Source organism: Laetiporus sulphureus (assembly GCF_001632365.1).
Source record: "Laetiporus sulphureus 93-53 unplaced genomic scaffold LAESUscaffold_23, whole genome shotgun sequence".
Taxonomy (NCBI): Eukaryota; Fungi; Basidiomycota; class Agaricomycetes; order Polyporales; family Laetiporaceae; genus Laetiporus; species Laetiporus sulphureus.
In genome coordinates this window covers 311,771-335,721 of record NW_024468532.1, presented here as the reverse complement: position 1 = coordinate 335,721, position 23,951 = coordinate 311,771, and the positions used below count along the sequence as shown (strand labels likewise).

The following is a 23,951-nucleotide window of genomic DNA, read 5'->3' as shown; positions in this document are numbered from 1 at the left end:
GTCCATCTCGGCGAGGAAAGTATCATATTCAGACAACGCCCCCTGGTAACACATCCACGGAACAGGCATAAAGAGTACGTGGTTTACATGAAATACCTCGTGGCATCTGGTCACAGTGGATCGCGAATAGAGCATGCAACAAGCCATGCAATTAGACCATCTAGTAGCCGAGCTGTGTAAGGTTCTCGAAGGACGATGCTGTGTCGGCAATGGCTTTTTGACGCAGCTTGATAGTTGCCAGCTGCCAATTTGCGTGAGACTTGAAGCGTGATAAGAGCAGTATCGTATCATACCTTGCGTTCATGGAAGGCCTGGGCCTTAACCTTCCTCTTCTCCTCCAGACGGTCCACCACATCCTTGTAGCCCCAACCAACCTCATGAGACAGACGCTGCATCCCGACGATGTTATGTTTTCATCTAGTCGAATTGTCAATAAGAACGCACCTTGACTGTGCAGTACTTGCGACCAGGCTTCAACCGCAAGACTCTCAGAGCCTCAGGAACCACCATTCGCTTCTTGCGATCGTAAGGAGGAGGAACACCCTCGAACAACTTGAGGCGTTCAAGGGCTGCCGTGCCGCGGGCGGTCTTATGCGGAACCATACCACGGATGGCCCGGTAGAGAATCTTGGAGGGGGCACGGTGATGGAAAGGGCCAGACTTCTTCGGGTTCACAATGTGGCGCTTGTGCAAGAAATTATGGTACCGCAGCTGTAGGGATTACACCGTACAATGAGCTGGACGCACAGAAACGCGTAAATCTGGTAAAGACCTTGTTACGGAAGAAGCTGCCCGAGATATTTATCTCCTCACACCGCACAACCACAATCTTCTGGCCGTTCAGGATTTGCTTCGCGACGATTGAAGCGAGACGACCCAGAAGATGGCCCTTGCCATCAATAACAATGGGCGAGGAGGAGAAGGTGGCCATGGCGAGTCTGTTGAAGGAGATGCGATGGACGGGGTAAGGTATGGTAAATTCGGCAAGGTCACAAGAACGAACCTAGGTGGGTTTGGACAGGGTCAGAGTGGGCAGTTTGGCCTCAGCGAGCGTTCACCGCCGATACGCTAAGTCTCACCTTGACGATCTTGCAGTCGTTAGCAATGGTGGCTGAGAATTGAAAGGGTGACAGCCTCCGTGACTGGTGCTGCACAGTTCTGCTCGGCGGTTGCCGCAGCCTCAGCCTCCCCCGCACTGGCGCTCCCGCGGTAATATTTCTCCACGTTTTCCGGCTCAGCTCAATCTGCTTGATACTGTGTATGTACACGGTAACCTCCAATTGATACACGCTGGTTTCAAAGCTTGGCTGCCACACATTTCCTTTGCATTTGTCTGATTTCTGACCATCATCGGTCGGCTCACAGTCACAATCTCATATGTATCAAGTCCGTCGGTTCATCCGAGGTCGTAAGCTGATTGTTGCATCACGTAAGCCCCCGTCTGAAGTCGCAATTAGTCCAATGCTCAAGGACACGGCATCGCTAAGTCGTCAGTAGCACCGTACAACGCGAAAAGTGTCAGTGGGCGTGATTCCAACCGATAAAATCATGATTCGTAGACTGCGCTGGATGGATACATAAGTTCAGCTGGTCATGATTAGTGATAGTCGACTAGTGAAGTTAGGTGATGTCGCCATTTTGTAATCGTAATGATGTCTTTTTGTGGCGTAGTTGGCTATCGAGGCTTCTGGTGCATGGTGCAATGCCGGTCATATGGGGCGGTGCTCGACACATTCGAGTGTATTCGCTTTCAAACGCATTCAACTGCATTGGTCGCGAAAACTGGAGTTCACAGTCACGTGACTCAGCCGCCGGACGTTACCGAGCGACATCACAGGCTGCAGCGACCGGGCACACCGGCAAGTGGAACGCGTCCTCTCAGATATCCATTCAGACAATGTCTCTTCTCCGTGTCGCCGCGCGCGCCATTTCTCGTCCTCGGATCTCTTTGACCCCCCGAGCAGCGCTATTGCCTCGGGCCGCGGCTGTTCTTCCTCAGTCGCGTAGTCGCATTCCTCAGTATGCCGCCTACTCTGCGTCGGCTGGTCTTGCAAAAGAGGAGATCTCGGCGCGCGTCTTGGACGTTCTGAAGGGTTTCGAGAAGGTGGACCCTACAAAGGTACTGCTTATCCGTGCAGTATGTGACTGAACGGCACTGATCGCCGTCATTATCGATCAGCTCACTGAGACCTCGAGATTCTCTGAGGACCTGGGATTGGACAGTCTGGATGCAGTCGAAGTGGTCATGGCAGTAGAAGAGGTAGCAAGCACGAATCTTCTGGCGTGGTTTTCTTTCACCTGACCGCGTTTTATCAGGAGTTTGCCATCGAGATTCCGGACGAGGAAGCAGACGAGATCAAAAGTGTGAAGCAAGGTGTGCAGAATCGCTTGTCCTTGTCCACATGATTCCGACGCCTTCGTCTATCTCTAGCAATTGAGTACATCGCGAAGACGCCTGCTGGTACGACTGTTCGCCTCTTGTTTGATCACGTCATTAATTTCGCTCTCCAGCTCACTAGGATGGTTGCACATGACACTGTATAGTGGTGTATTTACCTCATTCCAACCCCGCATCTTCATTATTCCATCCCTTTTTGGCTTTGCCACGCTGGTCCCCGTTCCGAAGTCGATCGATATGACGTGACATGTCAAGTTCATCGGCACCCCTGCACTGGAAGCAGTTAAATTGTCCATTCTGTAATATAGTCAACTCCGGATGGGCCCATGAATGATCTCAAGATAATGTGGATGCGTAGCATGCGTGCAAGGAGATCGGAGGGTGAACGCTTACCCAGTCACCCTTAATCGGTAGATATGCTCTAAGGCACGCGGAGAACCATCCGAGTATCATATTTAAAGGAACGTAGTTGTTGGTGCGTTCAGAATCCGTCACCTAGGTTCAACATGTCTTCTGCTCCACGGACTATCACAGTCGAGCGTCCACTTTTGCAGACTCATTGCAGTCTCGGTGAAGGTAGTGGCATTAGTTCTATATATTCCTGTCGCTCTATGCATTCATTTTGAGTGTGCACTGCAGGGCCCATCTATGAGCCGGGGACGGCCATGCTACACTTCGTAGACATCGAACAGCACAAGGTAGCTCTGGTTAAGTATGAGATCAAATCCTCAACATTGACCCGCAGCCTTCAGGTTTATCATCTTAACACCATTACTTTGGACTACAATGTCGAAAAATTCGACATGCCGATTACTTGCCTTGCTTTACGTCGAAATGGACAGGGAGTAAGCCGAGCAATCAATATCTGTGAACACTAATCATGGATCAGCTACGAAAATATGTAGCTGGCTTGTACATCTGCGCAAGGCTTCGCTGTCATTGAAGCAAATTCGGGCCTCCGACATCTCGCCATGCCCATCCCACCGGAATATCAGCCATTCACAAGGTTCAACGATGGGGCGTGCGATAGCAAAGGCCGATTTCTTGCGGGCACGCTTTGTTCCAAAGAGCGGGGCATTCCAGGACAATTGTATATGTATGACCCAGCTGACAACACCTGCAAAATCATCGAACCCGGCCCATTTACGGTTAGTCGCTTATGCTCCCGCCACGACTCTTCGCTGACCTTTGTCAGGATTCCAACGGCATGGGATGGAGTGCCGATGAGAAAATCATGTAAGCATGTCTACATCTTCCTGCTGCGAATCCACTCACCGGAGCTCGCAGGTATTTCACTGATTCGTTGGTGAACAAGATCTACGCATATGACTATGAAGACGGGAAACTATCCGGACGACGTGTATTTGTCGACTCGATCTCTCACGGCATGCCACGAGGAACATTCCCCGATGGCCTCTGCATCGATAACGCAGGAGGCATATGGTCTGCGAGGTCAGATTAGTACGATAATCGCGGCTTTATACGCATTGATGTTCATCTTTGGCATAGATGGGGAGGCTCTAGAATCATCAGATACACTCCCGGCGGAGCGGTGGATCTAGAGGTCTACTTCCCCACCGCCCTCAACATTACTGCGTGTTGTTTCGGAGGCAAGAGTCCTTAGCTCGAGCTTAACGTTGAATCTGATGGGTAAATCTCCCAGGCCCGGACGCGGACCGACTCTATGTCACCACCGCGCATTGTGGGGCATGCGGGGGCGATGCAAGTCGGCAGGAACTTTACCCGGACTCTGGAAATTTGTTTGCGGTCGACCTGTCAGGTCAATTCACTGGTGGAACGTGGCGCCACAGATTCTCTGCGTGAGTCGCTGCTTGTGTTTAGAGGGGGACGGGCTCTGGTGGGAGAAACTATAGCGTGGATGCGATAGTGGATGTGACAATGTACCATCACGTTTCAGGCCTGCAATCGGTACATCAGCATTCTTGCCTACTTCGTTCCTCATGGGCCAAAAGTCCTGCAGCCCAGAACACCGATAGATCGGCATCGAGCTACTCCGCTGATTCGCGGGAGATCACATTGTCTCTCGCGTTCGGCGACTTGCTCTTCAGATGGGATAGGTCGCATTTCTGGCAATGACCGACTGAATAGCGGATCCCAAGCCGTTCAAGTTATGACGCTGAGTCGAGCTTGATGCATGATTGTAGCCGACGGTCATGAGGACCGCTGACACCATGCGATAGGTACGCCACATCCATTGGATACTCAGGACCCTTTTGCGGGTTGTCAGTCTCAAGCAACTCACGACCGTCCAATCTCGTTCAGCAGGGACGGCATATCATGGGAATAGCTGAGCACCGCGAGACCCGGCATGCTTGCGGACGCGTTTCACGCATCAGTCTGTTGCGTCGCTGCCGAGCATTGTCAACTCGTTGAGAACGTACTAGTAAGCTAGATCAAAGACCGCCATAGCATTTGTCCAGAGGAGCAACTGCCGTGTTGTCCTAGTAATCATGAATATGATGCAATGGCTGACCAAGAGCGCATTGAACTCGTGCAATTTATTGTCAAGTCGATGACGATAGTCTCTCTGAGACGTGCCACCGAATTTGGCAGATCGCACCAGAAGGGCTCTTTGTCCGATCACTTCAGTTTAATTGTGAGTAGATCCATATCAAGGCGCATCTGCCGGAAAGCTCTTCAAGTCTTACCGTACAAGCGACAACCGCTCAAAGCCGCAAAACCTACGCCCTCACCCGCATGTCCATGCTCGCAAGCAAGGTTTCAGTCCGGTGTCGCTGAACAGACATACGCCAGAGCAACGTTGAAGAATAGCCCTGGAATGTAGATAAGTCTCTCGATCCCCGATCTACACATTTAGATTGAGGAATGTCATTGTGGACGAATCATCAGATGCCGACGGAGTACCTTTGTGCTTTGTGTTCTGTATCAGGCTCTTGAGTAGCCCAGATATCGCAACGGCCATTTGCATGACGTGGCCACAAAATGAATGCGACAAATCTGAATTCCCTCGCCAAGATAAGGAAAATTCACTAGGGCACGGACGGCGGCGAATTCCATGTTATGAGATGCAAAATCAATGTACAGCCATGTAGCCTAGGTGTCAGGCCAAAAACTGCCTATATTGAGCATCCCGACTCGGTATCTGCGTCAATGCATGGTGATAGCATGAGGAGCCATAAGCCACCCACGCACATTGTCAAGATTGATTCCAGCAGTCCTTTGGCTGACACTCCATATCCAACACTTGCGCATCAGCGAAGTACATCGACAAAGCCTTGTTCACTTTTGTTCACGCTAAGTTCGTTCGGGCCACAAGGCGGCGGCAACACGAGTGTCATCGGGATGTGCCGAAAATAACGCAAGCGCCTCCGGGTGGCTGGGCGCTAAATATCATCTCTTTAAAGTCGAGAGGCCACCATCATGAAGCATGGAGTGGCATTTCGCGGGCTTTCGAGGACGTCCTCCCATCGGATGCTTATGCTGCGGTATGCGTATGCTGTCTGAATGTATCAGGCAGTCTCTGAACAGCAGGTAGAAACCTGGTGACTTCGCTATTCGAGCACGAGCAGATCAAGACAACCCTGCCGAAGGCGAAGGAGGCTGCCAGGCTTGCAGAGAAAGTAACCAGCGCTGCGTACTGCTCGTGGATGCTACTCATCCGTATATGTTAGATGATAACGCTGGGCAAGAAGAGCGATCTCCCGGCCTATCGGCGTGCAAACGCCTTCCTCCTGAAGCCCACAGTCTTGTTTAGGCTTTTCGACGTCTTCGCGAAGCGGTACGCCGAACGACCGGGAGGATACACACGTATCCACAAGTTTGGTCACCGGCAAGGCGACAATGCGCCGCACGCGATCCTCGAGTTAGTCGACAATCCGCGGGACCTGCGGTTCGGGATGACTGCTCGCGCTGTTGCCTTCGAATTGCTCGGCAAGCGTGTACAGCATGGCGGGCCGCAGGATGTTGCGAGATCTGGCATCCCAAACGTGGAAGAGGTTATCGAACGCGAGCGCGAATTGGGGCCGGACGCGCGGGGCGACCTGCGTCCGAAAACGCGGTGGTATTTGCAGAAGGTCCTGCGATTCCGCAGTGAAGACGCGATCAATGATATGGCTGCCATAGCTCAAGATCATGCTGTGCGTCCCGTGTTCTGACTAATTGCTGTGGATGTAACGGACCTCTTGTCGCTTTCAAGGACACACTGCTCGCGCAGCCGCTCGCTGAACAGATCTCGAAGGAGAAGGCAGAGAAGAAGGAGGAGAAAGGGAGAGACGGTCCTTCATATCCTCGAGTGGATGGGCTACGGCTCAAGGCAGGTCAGACAGTTCCTGGAGGATGGGGCAGCACGCTTCGTCGATCACAGGGTGCTCTTGCAAAAGTGCCCCTTGGTCGACCCAGGTGGTTTGAAAGCAGAAAGCTCGGTGTCGACAGAACCGACGTCTGGACCCGCCCTTCATAGGCATCTGTCATAGTTTGCTTCGGCATCTCTACTATCTATCTCTGTTCTCTATATAAGATCAGTCCTATTGAGAGCGATGAAAGATGAATATGATCCCGTTCAATCCGCGAAAAACCTTCAGGTGAGATCAGGCGTCGGATTCAATGAATACTGGAGTGTTTGCTACGGTGCTACAGTAAGTACTCAATTACCATCATGTGCCGCCGTAACGTCTGAATCCCACTGTCAGATGTACCCTTGCAGTATCGATTGACATCAAACAACCATCTGCTCGATTGATATATAACATTGAGTGCTTCACTTAATTTGCGCTGATTGTCTACACCGTTTCCACGACAGCTCCGGATCCGCACATCAAGCTTCAATCCTCATGGGGCTACAAATAAACCCGCACCTAAACAATCATACGTATATGGTAGTACAACAAATGGAATCTCTTGCACTTCTATTCTTTATTCACACGCTCGCTTACGAACTCACCCCGCTTGTACTGGGGCATCTCTTGCTTGGCGCATTCGAGAACTTCGTCACGACGAACACCTTCTCGACATCACCCTCGTGCTTGTCAAAGCCTCATATAACTTCGAGAAGTGTCTCAGTGGCAAACGATGTGTAATCATGCTGGAGCGTGTCACAGGCTCATCAGATCCAACGCACACGAGAAACCATAAGGTAACTTACAGTGTCGGGTCGAACTTGCCGGGGATCATGTAGTTGTGTGAGATCTCCTTCCATTACCTGTGTACTGGAACCTGTCCGTTGCCAATCAGACTGACGTCCTTCAATGGTGCGTACATGCAGTGTATGCAGCGGATGCGGTAATGATACCGCAGCGACCACCATTACTTGACAGAGTTGATCATCTCGTTCACGATCTCGGACACATCGATCTCAAGACTCAAGTGCAATGCCTTCTCGGACCTTGTGGATGAGAGCTCTCGGTTGATAGAAGGTTCCTGCGCACAGAACCATGCTGAGTCAAATGCTCTGCTTCCATCTATATCTAATCACTGCTGACCACAATCCAGGGCGATCTCAACGCAGATTCATTGCAGCCGTTTGACGACATCCTTTCGCTGGGAATATCGAATCATCTCGGTTCCGACTTTCTCGCGGGCAAGTACGAGGCACTGTAGAATCCTGTCGATGCCGATAATTCTCGAGGCGCCAGGCTTCGGGTTTGTCCACTTGGTTACGCATTTACCAATGCGATCGAGACCCTGGTGCACATCAGTCCTATCTGTCGAACCCCTGCATGAGATCCTGATTACACCGATTTCGACGATATTTCCGTCTTCTACGCCGGTGTCCGTGATATCTGTAAAAAGCACGTCCAATAGGTAAAATATCTTCTTATCTGATTTTTCTTCGGAAATAGGGAGAAGGTTCACGTTCTCCTTCGGCACGCGAACATATTTGGCTTATTCGCCAGGGAAGTCACCGGGGAAGTGAGCGGCGCCGAAAAGCCAGCGTCTCTGTGGCCGTACATAGCGTTCTGTTTTCATGAACGTTTATCAAAGTTTCGACATAGGCTCACCTACATGGATGGATTCCGGGTACGGTCACAGAATGATGACAAGTTCTGTTTGCAGTGTTCACCGTCATCACATGCAGGCAATCTGGTATGAAGCTGACGAGCAACACATGACGGGGCGATGTAGATAGATGAGAAAAGGAAAACATTTGGAACAGAATGCCAATAAAGCAAATTTCAGTGCAGTACCTACAATCCAAACTTCACCAGCGATATCCAAGATGTGGTGCAAGGCTCAAGCTTGTTCACTTTCAACATAGGGCGAGGCAACGGTATCCTGGGCTCCTTTGCTGACAGCCCAGATGCTCAATAAGCAGTACATCACATTATATATTGTTCTTACCATGACGGTATGATATCCTAATTGTCAATTTGCTGCTGCTGAGGCATGCAATGGCTCCAGGCTTTAAGAGAGGCCTTAGGTAGGTATCTCACTTACTGGGTCAATCCATAAACTCAATTCTTGATCTGTTTCATATTCTGGCAAGAGCATGGCTCAAATATACGGAGGAATTGAACAAGTCGATCTGTACATAGTCTCGGAAGTACGGCGGACCTGACCAGCGCCAAACGTTTGGTGCATGGAATTGCCGTTGGCACGCTCATACCCCGCTTTCCCACGTTACGTTTCTCCTTAACCCCTGAGTCGATAGGCTCAGCCTGAGTATATATCGGAACCACTGTCTTTCTGAAGGCTGAGAAGTTCATGAGCCTTAGCCCAGTTGGCCTATTGCGACCGCACTGGACGAGCCATCTGCATCATTTTCGGGGGATCTCCGTCAGGTTCCCTGTGAAACATGCGTTAATAAATGCTTACGTTCTCTCACAACAGTCAGTGTCGATTCTGGCTAGAGCAAGATTGCTATGGGAATGATCCCCTTCAACTCCTATCTGGTGAGATTCGGAGTTTGGTCGTGGATAGGACAGTGGCTTGTGCCGTATCACATAGTCTCGAACGCGGCCGCGACATGCCGGACTTGCGATATCAATGAGTATGATACGTCACTTATGCTAATGGTCACAACTCTGTGTCCACGCTTTGCTGGTCACCTCACCGGCTTTGAAACATACACATATTGTGTTATCAAGGTCTTCTATGTAGCGTAGTTAATTATCGGACGAATCCAGCGAGAATGGACCATCGAAGGTGTTGGCACTGGTCACAATTCAACATGAGGCTACCATGCATTGCGGGGGCCACGAGGTCGAGCACTCACAGTTTGTCATGTGCACTTGATTCTCGATGCATTGATGAACTCCGCGCTTGAGTCGAACGAATCTTGATACATGCGGCCACCTCATTGCCTGAATGCATCTGCGAATCACGCCTTTCAAAAGCCGAGCAAAGCAAACTTTGTTACTGCAGATAATATAATATTGCTAGGAACAGCGGTGAGGATATCATAATACGTGGGTATAGACTAGATCTGGAACACTAAAGTCCGTCCTCGTAAGTTCGCGATGCTGAGCCACGAGTTTGAGGCGTCCTGACGACTCGGGTAATCAGTGGCAACCTGGTGAATGACGAAGAGCGAATAGGTATCTCGTAATAGTGCTACTTCCTAGCATTCGAATTCCTGCATTAGTTCGAACGCGGTGTAGGAGGGAAACACGCACGGTAACCAATGCTATGAGTCGTTCCACATGCAGAAACGCATATCCCGCCATAGGCGGTCGACCGTTATGCCATGTACTGGCCGCCAGGGCTCTGAAGACGCTTGCGACATGCTATGCGAGCCGCCTGGAAACAATTGAGACACAGTGCAATTGACGTCCCTCCACGTCCGCGCGCTGGTGAATAGTTGCGATTAGTATCGGGAGGTCCTCATTGTGAATTCGCTACTCACGTCACATTCGCGACTTTTGAACGCGTTTTCAAGGCATACTGGTAGACTGAGCCTATGCATGCATAGCAGAATTAGCAATCTCATAGTAATGCGTACCTGGCTGCTGAGCTAACCTGCATCCAACACAAGTGTGACGCTTTCGCCCGGATGTAATAGAACGATCGCGCCCGTGTTCCGACCATAGGTCCGCAGCAGCTGCACGGTTGCGCAATCATGTGTATCGTTTGTAAAGTCGAGGAGGACTTCATATTGAGTGCTCGCGGGCATGCTCAAAAGCGGTCGGAGGGCGTCGAGGAGGGGTTCGGGAACGATCGTGTGGTAGGGAAGGAACGTGATACGGGGATTCTGAGGGCGCGAAAAGAAGAGAGCGTAACGCCAGAGAGGCACAGGGATGTATATGCTCTGCTTGGCAATTACAGTTGCTTGAAGCTTCTGCGGGCCGTCGCACTTCGACACTCACGGTACTGAACGTGGTCTTAAAACGATTCCTGATGTATCGTTCGCCTGCGAGCCTGTACGGCCTGTGCTCAAAAATGCCTGGCTGTGGCAGATGGAATTGAAATTGCGTGTACAGCCTGGATACATGGCAAGGATGGGACAAAACCGGACCTGTTGCCACGTTATGCCTCCGTGGCCTTATTGTCTGCGCACCGGCCGGGTGGCTGCTCAGTTCGGTCTCGGCGAGGCAGACGGGCGATGCAGATATCAACAACTACCTATAGGGGGGGAGCCGAGTGACGCCAGGGCATGCATGAGCAGTGAGGCAGGCGAACGCAGCAGATCAACCGAGTTACATGAATTGCATCCTCACCTTCCGCCGGCAGCCAGCGGGCGCCTATGTGGTGAGTGTCCGTATATGGTTTCTACAAGACTCACATGACCTCCTTCTCTAAACATCTCGCTCAGTCAGACTCAGTGCGTTCCGCTGCTTGTCTCGGTCCTGAGGATCCTCATATAGAACGTTGTGATATGCCAGCTGCCCGCATCTAATTGACTCCTGAAGCCATAACTTGGGAGCATGGCCGCCGATTTGCATTTCCTTGCAATACCCGTCGAGATCCGTCTCGCAATCTATGATCACTACTTGACAGAGCATCAGCGAGTCTCACAGACCCGTCAACCGTCAAACCAGCATCTGGGATTGCTCCACACGTGCAGACAAATATATCACGAAGCTGGGCCGCTATTTCAGGGATATGTTTCGCTGAGAAATGAGTGGCAGATCAAAGCATTTCTCCAGCATGCGGACAGCCTCCTTAAAGCCCAAGTATACTGGGCTGACGTGGCCAATGACGGCCGTGTTCTCTCTACCGGTGGAAGCGCGCAAGTAATGTATTTTTCCATCTTTCAAAGAGAGGTGTGCTGATTGAGCAGAAGGCCGCATTGCCGTTATCTGTGCTCTACCTCGCACTCCGTCGCATGACATCCCTCAGACGCCTTCGGGTATTCCAGTGCCGCCAGGGGCTACCTGTGGACCTGGACAGTAAGCACGGTTTTATTTGGGGAGCTATAATCGTATCGACGATACTGTTATGCAGAAGTGGCTAAAACCCGTCTTGCTATAAGATTTGAGTACGCAATGGTCCTGTCAGAAAGTCTCAAACAATTATCCGCGTACGAGCTCTTTTTGGACCAGGAGACAAGGATCTATCCGTTCGAGACTGTTACCGCAGATCGTATCAACAGGCTACGGTTGTCAGGCGAATGTCATCTTCCAGCCTCACTATCCACACCAGCTCTCCGCCACATCACGCTACATGGGGTCACCGGAAACTATTTCGACCAGCACAACCTCACAGACTGTTTCACAGGAGCTGCCCTCGAATCATTTTCCTACGGACTCGCGCACCGGCTTGGCTTCGAGATCCGGAATCGTCATGTCGAATCGCTGGTTGGCCTCTCCGGTGGCCGGCTGCGCAAGCTAGTCTTACTCAGCTGCAGTCGCCTCACAAGCACTGCCATCGCCACATGCCTGGAAGGCTTGCCCCTTTTGGAGCACTTTGCCCTGAGCCTCGTCACGGTGGACGAGCTTCGGACAAACTTCGTTTTGTCGCTGCACCCCACGGTCGCCATAGTCAAGCTTCAGGTCGTAAATGCCTGGTATGCCATACCCATGGAGGCAGAGGAGCAGGCACTGTGTGACGCCCTTGAATCTACTGTGATGAAACGAAAGCCGCCGCCCCGAGAAATTTGGGTTAGCTTCAGGAACAAAGTGATGTCCGAGAACGGTCGCGAGAAAAGATGGAAGGCCATTGCTGAGATTCATCGGTTTAAACTAAACATTGGACCTTGGGAGGATGTTAACATGAAGGAATTGTAACCCCGAATCAGACTTCAGAGCGATACCTGGGATATAGGCGCTACGATCTGGATTACAATTTATCGCAGATGGTCCGTAAACGTTACATGGTAAATGGTAGCAACTGTGTAACATAGTATATGACGAAGGTCCGGACAGTACAAGGATATGATGCGGGTAACGTATGCTAACGCAAAGTCCAAAGTCCTCGCAGGAATGAGTCGCAGTAACAAAGATGCAGTCGCGGATCACTGGCCAGGCAACAAGCCTTGCGCACGCTGCAATGCGGGTGTTGTATGCGAATAATCATCAGTATACAACGGCTGACTGGTGGTAGTGAAGACTGACCCTGCCGATGGATCACCTCTCCATTTTCAGAGTAACATACCACTCAAGGCCCAACTCCCATTCAACTACTCTTCGTCGTACCCTTAATCGTGATATGGCTGCCTCATTTCTGCGTGGTCATTCTCTGGCTGGATAGGATCATACGGCGTTTGATCATAATCATTGTAGTCCCGATTTTGCTGCATTCGATCACCTATTACAGTTGAAACACTGGCAACACTTTCTGACCTGTCATGGTATCCGCGTGGGTTCGCGAATGAGTCTGGGGAGCCATGCGCGTCCCAGGGGTCGCCGCGCGTGCGGAGAGGGATGTCGCTCGCAAGAGGTGCTGTCGGATCGTACAGCGAATCGTACTTGGCATGATCGCGCCGGATACCAGTCGCATATGACGAGAGGACGAAGAAAAGGTACAGCTGCACGTGCGAGGGCAACGAATCAGCCAATGCTTGGCAAAACAGGGGACGGCATGTTATCACCTGCATGATCGCCATCAGAGCCCACAGACCAGCCATGAGTCCGATGTCAACCCAAGGGAAGATATCACAGAGTGTGTTCGCCTCATCAGTCAGAATTGTGGTGTTGGTACCGGAGTAATACGTAGTCCTGCAGTTGGTCTCCGCCGTGGTGTGTCGAGTGGCCGATATGATGATCCAGACGGCTGCTACCGCAAACGCGGCTAGCGTGATCAACGTATGCAACGTTACATATATTCTGAATAAAGACGGCCTCTCCTACACAACCGACGTCAACCCCTTCCAACGCATTCTCAAATAGGCGATATACTCACCCCACGAACTGCAAAGAGACCTACGAACTGAAGCGCTGCACCTACGTAGCAAATGATGGCGAAAATCCATTTTGCGAAGGAGGGCACTGCCGCTCCCACAACTGACAGAGCGCCTGGATTAGGAATGCAACAAAAGAGCGGCGAGTGTCTCACTTTGTGGTGTGGCAACTGCCAGAGTCGCAGTTATAATTCCAGCTGCAAATTGTTCCAGTATCGCAAAATAAATGCCCGTGTAAACTACGGGGATTGCGCAGCAGCAGTACTCTCTAGGCTTCATGATGCGGATTCCTTGTGTTATGGGGCTACGAGCGGAAGGTCTGGAAAAACAAAGATAGAGGCAAATGCGTCAGAAGCCTGGGGAGAGAGTGCTAGACAGCGCGCGGTGGACAGAAGACCAGCGGATGGTGGTGGGAAGAGGAGAGGCCGTTGTGCAGCGCAGCCCCATGCGCAACCGCTCGGTTTCAGAATAAGTATCTAGTTCCCACGATTGACGTAACCCAAAGTCGGCAGTCCAAGTGTTTGTTCTCCGCTCCACCACTCCTCTTTCTCCTCCTCCACTCTCGTTCTCTCCATGGCTCGATTTGCTATCTTAGTCCTCTTAGTGACCACGCTCAACGTTATCTGCAATGCTGCTCCCAGTGAAAGGCAGGAAGCATTTGACGTGACTACCACCAGCGATCGCTGGTCTTGGACAGATTGTAGTGCGTATTGAGACCTGATGACGATGTGATTGTGTGCAGCTCACTGACGACCGCTATGCACGTAGGCGATGGCTCATTCCCAGTGCACATTGAGAGCATTGAAATCTATCCCGACCCGCCTGAGAAAGGAAAGGACATGACTGTCACAGTTGTTGGCACCGCGGATAAGCAGATTGAGGTACGTCTTTACATCCGTTTTTCGTGGCCTGCTGGCCTGAAGCGTTTTAATCTTCAAGGAGGGCGCATATGCAGACGTCGTTGTTAAAGTTGGTGCTATCAAGCTTCTTCAAAAGGAGTTCGATGTTTGCGAGGAAGCGTACGTCATCAGCCTGTTGTCGATAAGAGAACCTCACTCACAACCTCGCAGGCGAGGTGCAAATGCTAGTATCCAGTGCCCTGTTGCTGAAGGCAAGCACCAGGTCATACACACCGTGACACTGCCGAAAGAGATTCCTCCTGGTAAGTGGAACTATGATCGCTCTCGATGTGGAGCTGACATCTGTCCAGCTCCATTTGCTGTCAGCATACGCGGTTACACAGTGGATGACGAGGATATGGCATGTGTCGAAATGAAGATTGACTTTAGGCCTCAGAGACCCCGTCTGTTGGGCTGGTAATCGTTCTTGCAGGATGTTATGACTCACGGGGCACGCTCTTATTTCACGAATCTGATGTCGTTTGTAACGTCTCGTACTTCATCCGCTTTGTTCTGTATACGCTAAGCATCTTTTTTCAAGTTATCCGCTATGCATGTTGTTCAGGATGGTGGTAGACGATGGCCGATGCGTAGTGTTTGGATTTTATGTACTTGCTCTTGGTTCCGAATCACCGGTGTGTCTCTTTGCGAGCATTACAGATGTTGTGTGCTCCCGTGCTGTCTCGTGGAATCCGGCGCTGGGTACAGTCTGCAGTCACTGTGCTGTGGATCATCGAGCGCCTGTGCCTTGACGAAGTTCTGCATGCCGTACGAAATGTTCCCAGTCAGGTTCCCGTTCGATCAACATGAATGCCGGCGCTTTGTCCTGCTCCTTGGTTCGCGCCAACACATCCAGCTTGTTCCCTCACCATAATCTTCCCAGCACGTTCATGTCGAAACATCGTCTGCGATATCTTCTTATCCTCGACTTTGAGGCCACATGTGGTGATCGTGTCGAAGGAGAGAATGAAATCATAGAGTTCCCGACTCTTGCGTATAACTTGGAACGAGACGAGGTTGAAGCGACTTTCCACGAGTATGTCAGGCCTCTGATTCATCCAACGTTGACTCCATTCTGCATCGACCTTACGGGCATCGCGCAGGTATGTTCGAGAGACATCAATGAGTTGACCATGGCTCGAGCCTTTTTGCCCCGTAGCACGTTGTCGATGCTGCCGATCCCTTCCCTGTCGTTTGGGAGCGCTTTCGACAGTTCATTGAAGGCAGCGACTTCCTGAAGGATCCCGCTGATTATGTTTTCCTAACGTGCGGCAACTGGGATCTCGGGAGCATGCTTCCTCGTCAGCTCAAGCTAAGTGACAGCGAGCATAGTCTCGATACATCCGGGAACCTCATCGCTCCATACAATCGCTTCGTTAACGTCAAGAACTCCTTCCGGAGACATTATCGGCTCCGCTACCAGCAGGGCATGATGGGGATGTTGCAGACCTTGAAGCTATCTCTCGAAGGCAGACAGCATTCGGGGATAGACGACTGCAAGAACATCCTTCGCATAATCCGTCGGATGCGTTCCGACGGTTGGGATCCTTCGCAGGACGTGTAGACGGACTGATTCTCGGACGGAACACGATGTATGGCGCGCGCAGAATGGTTCTTATCTCCCCTCCGTACGTACATCCATAGAACGTGACCACTGCAAAGACAATAACAGACGCTCCACTCTCGCACATCGTAACTATTCCGCTCTCCGGTTTCTCATGCTTCCGGCGGGTCTTAGATATACTGCAGATGCTCATCGACCTCCTGATCCATGTTTGGCAATCTCTAACGCGTCTCGCCGAGCCGAGCTCGATGCATGATCGGGGAGTCCTGCTTCAATCTTCCTCTTCGGGAAAACAATAATGAGCGTTGTAGTGCGAAGGACGTGTAATGAAGGCGCAACGTGCAGATTGTCTCGTTCGTACTTCCGCATAGAGAGAGAACCAGGGTGCAGACAATGGGGTGCATCGACTCTGCGCCCATAAGTATTTGAGTCTGGTGAAGCGCCTTCGGGGGCAGGCATGCCTGTCCCACCACCCACTTAGCCTTGCCGGGAATGCCAACGTCCACGGTGCCTTACGAAGTCCTCCTCGAGTTCTCAAATGACACTATCGAGCCGGTCACTCTACAAGTGCTGCGACACGACAGCGGCTCTCGCACGGGAGCCACAATATTCTTACACAGCGGAGAAAGCATATCGCTCGTATTAACGGCTGGCTTGCCGTATAAATACGCAGCGAAGCTAGGAGGAAGGGAGGCTATGCTGTCGTGAGCATCTTATGTCGGGGTAACTTGAGCTTTGGGACGACCGAGCTTTTCTCATAGTGTCAAAGTCTGGCAAGACAGCCGCTGCAACTTGTCGGACGTAGCATCTGAGTCAGATCTGCTGGCGCGAAAATGCGACGGTGTGTCTAGAGTGGTGATGGAGGGGATCTCTGTAGCGTCGCTTGTCGAAACGCGCGCCACCATCCGCCGCTAGTCTGTGAGTAGTGTCTGAAGCAAGCGTTTAGGGTCCATACTGAATGGTATCATAGGAATGGGATACAATGTAACAGTCATCCCAAAACCGCATGGATGACGCAATAAAACACATTATACATAGCTATTGTCTCTGCGATGCCATATACCCGAGATAGCTTCTTCGCACATGTATCGGTACCAGATTTGATCTCCGTGGCACTAGCCCTGCTTAAATATTGGTCAGAAACGATAATCTTGCACCACCGCGGCAGCACTACCGATAGAAGATTAATTATGACGGATCATGAGCCCTGACTAGAAGATAAACTTACGTGAAGACGTCCCAGACCGACGTCTGGTTGATATAAAAGGTGAAGCCTGAAAGAAGCAGGAAGTGCTGAGATTAAGGATTGCTCTTAATGAACGGAACAATTTACCATCGTTCGGCGACGCCTGAGAGAGAACACGTTAAAGTATGATGCAACGTGGAAGTTTGCGCAATCATGAACTTACGCCCATGTAAATCTGGTCACTGTACTTGATGAGACGGTTGCCTCCGTCCTCCGTCAGGCCCAGTTCGCCGAATTGCCAAGGCTGGATTCTGCGTAAGAGTCAGCGAAATTCGTATGAGGCCTCAGCCAGGAGAAGGTCCGTACCCACTGTAATGAATGGAAGAGAGTTAGCAGGCTCCACACATGCCCCGCACTCATGCACAACTTACGCATGACCAGTAGCAAGAGCATAATCGACCCATACAGGATAGATAGCGGTCTTGTTGTCTAAGTTGCAATCAGCACATTGTTCCGAACAGAACATGCGACACGTACCAAGCCCCGTGACACCGAACTCCTCAATAAGCAACGGTTTCCCTACGTAAGAGGCCGCTGTACGAGGTCTCCAATGAGCAGAGGCGAGTAAAAATGATGAGAAGACGAGACACGTACTGTTGGCATGGGCGCCGATCCAACCCAGACCCCAGTCCTCGACGGAAAAGTTGGATCCAGGGTAGTCCTTGGGAGTGATATTGAGCTGTTATCTATCACCGATTGGATGAGTGGACGCGTACGAGCTCAGGATACCAGGTTTGCGGATACATGTGCTGTATGGCATGCAAAGCACACAGTCAATAAAGGGAGTGCGATGTAACGCACGTAACTCACATATGTACCGAAGTCGATGTTGGGTAAGGAGAGGCTGGCTTCGAAATCTTCGCCAGCTATAAACATGCCACTCAGTGATCTTCAAATACAGATTGCGCCGAGCGCGCGTACCTTCTCCATTGAAGTTGAAGTCACTGACGAGCTGCCCGTCGTACCAGCTACACAGGAGCTGTCAGTCCGTTTTCGCTACAACCGTGAGACAGAATCACTCACTATGTCGGCGGGTCCGCCCAGTAGAACTGCCCCTCCCCTCCCGTTGTAATCATATGGTACGGGTCCCTGCACCGATCGAGTCGCACATCATCAACAGATTTGCCACCCACAATGCACAACAGCTCAGTGCACGTACAAGCTCCGCACATAGTCCGACTGCTGCTGATACCACTTCGTGAGCGTCTCCGACCCAGGAACGCAGTTCGGGCCCGAAGGAAGGCTGTCGCCCGCACAGCGCGCCTCGTTCATGAGCTCCCATGCGAAGATGGCCGGGGAGTCCTTGTAGCGGCTGACGATCTCTTCTACGTAGGACTCTGTGAGATATCAAGAGATCAGATATGCGTAGAGGTAACGGGGAGATGAGTGAGGAGAACGCTGACGGTAAGATGCGATGATAACAGGGTTCGTGTAAAACTGGTCGTGCGTCGCCGTGTTGCCGAGAATGTGGTAGATGTACAGCTCCATGCCCTGGTGCTTCAGGATGAGAAGATGTGCCCTCGATGGATGCATGGTCAACGTACTCCATATCCAACCCTACAATCATAATAGAACTCAGACACCTCAAATTATCGAATCGCGAGCCTAAAGCACGCATACCAGTTATTCGTGAACGTCATGATCATCTTGATTCCATACTGTTCCGCAGTCTGCACGACATAGTCCAGTCGTTGCAGTCCCTGAGGTCCCTCGTTCAACGTCCACTCGCTGTTGTTCCACACTTGGTAATACGTCAGCCCAGATGAGAGTGCGTAGTCAAGTTCAGTCGCGTTGATCGCGTTGAAGCCCTGAGGGAAGTGAGCGCGCGTAAGCGATGATAGATGACGTAGAGCAGAGCGGGAATGTGGTGAAAGACATACCCAGGTACGGACGACCTTGACGCCTGCGCCCGCCATGGTTGCGAAGGTTGCGTCTACATCCTCTTGAGTGATCAGCAGAGGCAGCCACTGAGTTGAGAGGCAGTGAAGTTAGCTCTTCTATTCTTCGATGCATCAAGAATGCGTTTTGCATGAACGTACGTATGCGTTCGCTCCAACGAAGTACTGCGGAACATGAAGTTCAAGCTCTTCTCCAAGACAAACTAGACTCACGAACGGCTGTCCATCCAGCTCGAATTGAGCGCCATTTGTTGTTACGAACCCAGATGAAACAGCCCGCCTCTATGTAGAACTTATCAGAGTGTCAACTTTCAAATAAAGCGTGAACCTCACAGTCGGCTGCCGTGCTTCCTAATATGCACACAACCCTCAATCAATCAGTCCAGACGCTGTCGAAATGAGAACTCACATCGTTATCCTTGCGTGCAAAATGCCTTGCCTGTACCTCAGATAGGGCACAAAGGAGGAATGCAACAAGACAACTCTGAGCAAGCAGATGCATGGCTGCAAGCATCGGCGATGGCCACTGGGAGCCCGATGCTGACGCAATTTATACTGCAATCACGGTCAATAATAGAGCCTGTGGCCATGTTGCGACTACGCGAAGAGACGCATCCCAGCCGGTGGAAAGTCGGTCTTAGAGTCAGTCAGGTGGACGGTCATTCGGGAAAGTCGCATCGATTCTTGTTCTAAATAATAAGGCGTACGCGTCGAGAGGATGGCCGTGCCGTGAGGCGAGTTTGCTATGAATATGGACAGAAGCCGTACGCGAGAAATAGCGGTGAAAAGGGCATCCGAGAAAGGCCCAACATCATGGAGAAGAATGACTTGACTGTAGGCACCGCGTTCCAGCAGCTTCCGGCCATACTTTCCATTGAAGTCGCTTATCCTCATGAGCTACGAATGAGGATGCCAGATCACTGGGTTATACAAGCTGCATAGAGAGTTATGGTGGACATGAATGAATAGTTGATCGACGAGCGCCGAACAAGCCTCAGGACGAGATAGCAGCGGCGATTTCTCGGAGGTACGACCACGTGGCCTCGATCGCACTCCCGCGAGGGCGACGGCGCTTCCTTCATCTGTATTTTTACAAGGAGGCCACACAATGCCTAAGAGTACAAGGAAGAAAAAGGACAAGGCCGCTGACTTCACAGTATGTTCAGCAGAAAACATTTGATGCAGACTTTGTATTCACGCTGCCCTATCAGAAAGCGAAGCTCAAGCTCGGCAAGGGCAAGCGGGCACCCTCCAATGCCGTAGACACTTCCTTCAAAGCTCGCTGTACGTGACACGCAATGCGATGCTGCATTTGACTGAAGTACGATCAAGACAGCTATTGCGCTTCCCTCTCAGAGCATCGCGCATGACAGGGCCTCGGATGTGCCTACCACCAAGCGGAAGCTCACATTTGATGATCTGATTGCGTATTTGAAGCATTACAATGCTAGCACTCGAAGAGGTATAAACACTGCTCTGAACATTCGACATGCATAGTGCTGATGAAATGGTCCGTAGATGCAATTCTCGGCCTGCGGGAACTTCTGGATTCGCATCCAGAACTGATCTTACCGAACCTAACAGTCCTCATTAACAGTTGCGTGAGAGTCATAGGCGATGAGGTTCGCCCTCTGCACACACAGATAAGTTGCTAGTTTGTCGCTGAACTTCCATTCAGGATGCAAACATACGCAAGACCCTGCTCTCGTTCTTCGGTTGGCTCCTCCCCCAAATTCCCCATGTACTTACCATCTTCTAAGCCGCCTCACACTCCCTGATTATTGGCCATTAGGAAGACCTCGTACCACACACACCCATCCTTCTTCTCTTTACCACTTCCGCCCAGACTCATATTTTCCCCGAAATTCGCATTGACGCCATCCGTTTCCTCGACCTCTTCCTTGAAGTCCTACCTGAGCTTGTCACAGAGGGATGGCTCCAGCCGAGTAGTCATGGAAGGAGGGTCTTGGAGGGGTACCTTGGGATACTGAATGCTGGAACGACGTTCGGTGAGGGCGGAGGTGAGAGTTAGTATCTGCCTTTCATAGCGAAGGCGATGCTGAGTCCAGCGTTTCAGACACTGGGCATATGCAGGCGACCTCCACAGCAAGCGTAGTTTTGTCCATGGGGGTGCGTTCAGTGCATTAATGCTTTTCTTTGCTGTAACTCGCTCACCTTGCGCACTCCTCGACAGTCTAAACTCATCGCGCTAAAATCCTTGTCCTCTTTCCTACAACATGCGCTCGCTACTTCCTCCAATGTCACCTCGTTCTCCTCCGACACCCACTCACACACAGCAGCTACTCCTACCTGGTTCCTGGCCCCGTACTTCGCCTCTTTCGAAGCCTTTGACGCCTTCGATGCTCTCCTCCGGCCATCATTTTATGCCTCATTCTCAGTGTCGGGTCCGCATCAACAAGTCTCCGAGACATGGTCCCCAGAAACTGATATGGAAAGCAACTTTGAGAAATTCCAGGGAACCTATGAACTGGCAAAGGCCTCGGTTGGGGACTCATTCGCCCTCCAAGACCTCATGAATCTCGACGTCCAAGATTCCACTCGCTCGCTAGAGGGCTCTAGCGTCAAGGTGTCTTTTGCAGCTGTACGTACCCCCTTCTTTCGTTACTGTTCATTCTCAATATGACACTAATATGACCAACTCTCGCAGCACCTTGCGCGCACGCTTTATCCGACGCTCACAGCGACCTTCCTGGACTGCGCGCCCGCCGTGTTCTCTCCGAGCGTCGGCCCGCCCGAGACGGAGCTCCAGATGGTACTCGTCATCGCGGAGATCTGCCTAAGCCTGTATGGCGCGGTCTTGCGCGAGCCTGCGGAGGTGCATAAAAATCTGCACTGTTTCGATTTCCACTCTGATTCCTAGTGGTTGCAGAGTGCGAAAGGGCAGAACGCGGTCGAGGACCTGAAGCTCATACTCGGGTACTTCGCACCATATTTCCCGTTCATAGTGAGTGGATCCACGACGGCAAGGCGCGACATCAAGGTAATATCCATGAACACTTTCGCTCAATCTTACTGTTAACCAACTACATGGACTTCTAGATCGAGCAGGTGTATCAGGACCTCAATCTCATCTATTGCGAACTCACCTCTTTCCTTGTGCTCGCCTCCCCCGAGTCTTCTAACCTGCCCGCCAAGCAACCTAATCCCCGCCGAAGCAAGCCTTCTAAGCACTTCATCTCCGCACCCGCGTCGTCCGCCCTGCCTGCCGTGCAGACATCTCATGTGCGAACTTACGTCGTCCAGCTTCTTCGGGGTGAGGCCGCCCCCGCCCCGGGGTCGCTCGCCCGCCCGATCACGCCCGCAGCCTACAGTGCGCTCCTGCCAACGATTTGGTCTCTATTAAACAGCCCGCGCAAGTCGGCTAACGATAACGATCCCGATGCATTGGCAGTTTTGGGGGTGATGGTTGAGCACGCACTCAGGGCGTCGTCCACGTCCGCCGTCAAACGGCATACAGTCGACTTCCTCGCACGGCTCGTGTTGGTGCGTGTCTCACACTCCGGGCTTTCTCTCCGCGAAGGCTAATTCTGTTCTCTCCCTTTGCCGCCGTGTTTCTCCCACATGCAGCTCGAACGCGAGCCTGAATATCGGGGAGCTTTCAAAGCCGGCCTTCACGCGGATCAGGACCGGAGGTTGGAGGAGTGGATCCAGCAGCTTCCGCGTACGCTCTGGGAACTCGGCGCGGGCTCGCTGCCCACGACGGAGGTGAGTGACCGAACAAACGGGGTTTCGCGTCCTTGTAACGGCTGTGGGCATACTAATAAGTTGCATTCATTTCCATGGTTGTGCTCATTCCCGCGCAGACGATTCTACGCTTCCTCCTAAGGCTGTGCGAACGCAACTCACCGCTACTTCGAGACGAGGTGCGTGTGATCCGCTCGGTCTCAGCACCGGTCTCGCCGCGCGTCGCTCACGGTTGTTCGCGTGCAGGTCGTCTCGTCTCTCCGCATGCGTCTGGTGCCGTATTTTGTCGTCACGCACGAGACGCGGGGTAGGCTGTCCGGACCTTTCGCTAAGCTGCCGACCGCGTCACCGTTGCGCATGCTTGCGCTTGATGTGGCTGCTACGCTCACAGGCACAGGGCCTGGTGGGCAAGGGGTTGGGCATGGCGACGGTGACGGTGACGGCGACGACCTCGAGGCGGCTGTGCGGGAAGCCGTACGAAGCACGGAAGTTGAGGCGTACTGGAAGTCAGTTAAGCGACGGACATGAGGCATTGGCGCAGTAAAGATGTTGTATGAAACATTGTTGTTCCACCAGGCATCTTGCAACCATCTTTATGATGCTAGGATTGAATAATACGTGTATTGTTGTCATTGGTTTTACTCACGCACGTTCTAGGATGAAGGCAGCAATCGATCTACGATTTCTATTCTTGTTTGCAATTCTCTGAATCACTCACGCACGTTCCAGTCCACACTATGACATTCCCGCTACGATAGTAGTGGGTCTTGTGGATTTGAAGCTCACAAGGCTCTCCGCGAAAATTAGCGATCGGCGGAACACGTCTGCCCTGAAGTGATCGCTCCATTGCGCGTCATGTCTCGTGATCTCTTTCCCTGTGCATCTGTATGACCGTCGCCACAGTGCCTGTCGCATTCTGTGGCACGATGAACATCTTCACAGGATTATGTAGTCGATTTACATACCTCCGTTTCCACATCGTATTCG

General features: G+C 51.7%; 12 protein-coding genes across 12 annotated transcripts; 8 read left to right on the top strand and 4 right to left on the bottom strand.

The window, feature by feature from the left end:
- Positions 1 to 41: 41 nt before the first annotated feature.
- LAESUDRAFT_726527 (60S ribosomal protein L13a) lies at positions 42 to 1,118 on the bottom strand. The gene is made up of 5 exons (XM_040909048.1): positions 1,080 to 1,118; positions 773 to 938; positions 445 to 711; positions 294 to 389; positions 42 to 241 (listed from the first exon to the last, which is right to left on the bottom strand). Exons 2-5 carry the CDS (start codon positions 929 to 931, stop codon positions 161 to 163), a joined length of 603 nt encoding a protein of 200 aa, XP_040763699.1. The 5' UTR covers positions 932 to 938; positions 1,080 to 1,118; the 3' UTR covers positions 42 to 160.
- Positions 1,119 to 1,518: 400 nt separating this feature from the next.
- LAESUDRAFT_207471 (acyl carrier protein) lies at positions 1,519 to 2,784 on the top strand. The gene is made up of 5 exons (XM_040901580.1): positions 1,519 to 2,119; positions 2,180 to 2,260; positions 2,317 to 2,374; positions 2,432 to 2,461; positions 2,512 to 2,784. The coding sequence occupies exons 1-5, from the start codon at positions 1,628 to 1,630 to the stop codon at positions 2,517 to 2,519; spliced, it is 669 nt and encodes a 222-aa protein (XP_040763698.1). The 5' UTR covers positions 1,519 to 1,627; the 3' UTR covers positions 2,520 to 2,784.
- Positions 2,785 to 2,904: 120 nt separating this feature from the next.
- LAESUDRAFT_737267 (uncharacterized protein) lies at positions 2,905 to 4,222 on the top strand (the record flags this gene model as incomplete). The annotated part of the gene is made up of 8 exons (XM_040910776.1): positions 2,905 to 2,974; positions 3,038 to 3,096; positions 3,151 to 3,243; positions 3,304 to 3,546; positions 3,594 to 3,634; positions 3,686 to 3,850; positions 3,908 to 4,008; positions 4,062 to 4,222. The coding sequence occupies 8 exons, from the start codon at positions 2,905 to 2,907 to the stop codon at positions 4,220 to 4,222; spliced, it is 933 nt and encodes a 310-aa protein (XP_040763697.1).
- A 1,559-nt stretch (positions 4,223 to 5,781) lies between these two features.
- On the top strand, positions 5,782 to 6,948 carry LAESUDRAFT_726523 (mitochondrial ribosomal protein L17). The gene is made up of 4 exons (XM_040909047.1): positions 5,782 to 5,865; positions 5,916 to 6,000; positions 6,052 to 6,516; positions 6,576 to 6,948. Exons 1-4 carry the CDS (start codon positions 5,801 to 5,803, stop codon positions 6,837 to 6,839), a joined length of 879 nt encoding a protein of 292 aa, XP_040763696.1. The 5' UTR covers positions 5,782 to 5,800; the 3' UTR covers positions 6,840 to 6,948.
- Positions 6,949 to 9,709: 2,761 nt separating this feature from the next.
- LAESUDRAFT_701435 (uncharacterized protein) lies at positions 9,710 to 10,768 on the bottom strand. The gene is made up of 4 exons (XM_040906453.1): positions 10,334 to 10,768; positions 10,221 to 10,272; positions 9,991 to 10,164; positions 9,710 to 9,935 (listed from the first exon to the last, which is right to left on the bottom strand). Exons 1-3 carry the CDS (start codon positions 10,485 to 10,487, stop codon positions 10,002 to 10,004), a joined length of 369 nt encoding a protein of 122 aa, XP_040763695.1. The 5' UTR covers positions 10,488 to 10,768; the 3' UTR covers positions 9,710 to 9,935; positions 9,991 to 10,001.
- A 133-nt stretch (positions 10,769 to 10,901) lies between these two features.
- Positions 10,902 to 12,745, top strand: LAESUDRAFT_207336 (uncharacterized protein). The gene is made up of 5 exons (XM_040901579.1): positions 10,902 to 11,062; positions 11,127 to 11,135; positions 11,197 to 11,547; positions 11,598 to 11,703; positions 11,759 to 12,745. Exons 3-5 carry the CDS (start codon positions 11,239 to 11,241, stop codon positions 12,538 to 12,540), a joined length of 1,197 nt encoding a protein of 398 aa, XP_040763694.1. The 5' UTR covers positions 10,902 to 11,062; positions 11,127 to 11,135; positions 11,197 to 11,238; the 3' UTR covers positions 12,541 to 12,745.
- Positions 12,746 to 12,950: 205 nt separating this feature from the next.
- On the bottom strand, positions 12,951 to 13,931 carry LAESUDRAFT_654583 (uncharacterized protein; the record flags this gene model as incomplete). Its single annotated transcript, XM_040904493.1, has 4 exons — positions 12,951 to 13,280; positions 13,344 to 13,598; positions 13,655 to 13,755; positions 13,808 to 13,931. The coding sequence occupies 4 exons, from the start codon at positions 13,929 to 13,931 to the stop codon at positions 12,951 to 12,953; spliced, it is 810 nt and encodes a 269-aa protein (XP_040763693.1).
- Positions 13,932 to 14,225: 294 nt separating this feature from the next.
- On the top strand, positions 14,226 to 15,178 carry LAESUDRAFT_813183 (uncharacterized protein; the record flags this gene model as incomplete). The annotated part of the gene is made up of 5 exons (XM_040914464.1): positions 14,226 to 14,355; positions 14,421 to 14,533; positions 14,592 to 14,671; positions 14,723 to 14,814; positions 14,863 to 15,178. 5 exons carry the CDS (start codon positions 14,226 to 14,228, stop codon positions 14,970 to 14,972), a joined length of 525 nt encoding a protein of 174 aa, XP_040763692.1. The 3' UTR covers positions 14,973 to 15,178.
- Positions 15,179 to 15,441: 263 nt separating this feature from the next.
- LAESUDRAFT_759838 (exonuclease RNase T and DNA polymerase III) lies at positions 15,442 to 16,115 on the top strand (the record flags this gene model as incomplete). The annotated part of the gene is made up of 2 exons (XM_040912644.1): positions 15,442 to 15,654; positions 15,711 to 16,115. The coding sequence occupies 2 exons, from the start codon at positions 15,442 to 15,444 to the stop codon at positions 16,113 to 16,115; spliced, it is 618 nt and encodes a 205-aa protein (XP_040763691.1).
- A 485-nt stretch (positions 16,116 to 16,600) lies between these two features.
- On the top strand, positions 16,601 to 17,030 carry LAESUDRAFT_701420 (uncharacterized protein; the record flags this gene model as incomplete). The annotated part of the gene is made up of 2 exons (XM_040906452.1): positions 16,601 to 16,819; positions 16,877 to 17,030. Exons 1-2 carry the CDS (start codon positions 16,608 to 16,610, stop codon positions 17,028 to 17,030), a joined length of 366 nt encoding a protein of 121 aa, XP_040763690.1. The 5' UTR covers positions 16,601 to 16,607.
- Positions 17,031 to 17,251: 221 nt separating this feature from the next.
- Positions 17,252 to 19,761, bottom strand: LAESUDRAFT_759837 (glycoside hydrolase family 5 protein; the record flags this gene model as incomplete). Its single annotated transcript, XM_040912643.1, has 20 exons — positions 17,252 to 17,285; positions 17,344 to 17,389; positions 17,449 to 17,464; positions 17,525 to 17,612; positions 17,733 to 17,790; positions 17,839 to 17,895; positions 17,956 to 18,022; positions 18,078 to 18,110; positions 18,172 to 18,227; positions 18,283 to 18,329; positions 18,385 to 18,450; positions 18,521 to 18,698; positions 18,765 to 18,852; positions 18,906 to 18,918; positions 18,982 to 19,169; positions 19,242 to 19,328; positions 19,401 to 19,424; positions 19,473 to 19,541; positions 19,593 to 19,610; positions 19,669 to 19,761. The coding sequence occupies 20 exons, from the start codon at positions 19,759 to 19,761 to the stop codon at positions 17,252 to 17,254; spliced, it is 1,326 nt and encodes a 441-aa protein (XP_040763689.1).
- A 597-nt stretch (positions 19,762 to 20,358) lies between these two features.
- Positions 20,359 to 23,633, top strand: LAESUDRAFT_726516 (uncharacterized protein). Its single transcript, XM_040909046.1, has 14 exons — positions 20,359 to 20,415; positions 20,471 to 20,543; positions 20,596 to 20,721; positions 20,778 to 20,881; positions 20,938 to 21,000; positions 21,052 to 21,280; positions 21,337 to 21,389; positions 21,454 to 21,861; positions 21,928 to 22,095; positions 22,150 to 22,260; positions 22,320 to 22,763; positions 22,848 to 22,985; positions 23,084 to 23,143; positions 23,211 to 23,633. The coding sequence occupies exons 1-14, from the start codon at positions 20,368 to 20,370 to the stop codon at positions 23,490 to 23,492; spliced, it is 2,307 nt and encodes a 768-aa protein (XP_040763688.1). The 5' UTR covers positions 20,359 to 20,367; the 3' UTR covers positions 23,493 to 23,633.
- The last annotated feature ends 318 nt before the right edge of the window (positions 23,634 to 23,951 follow it).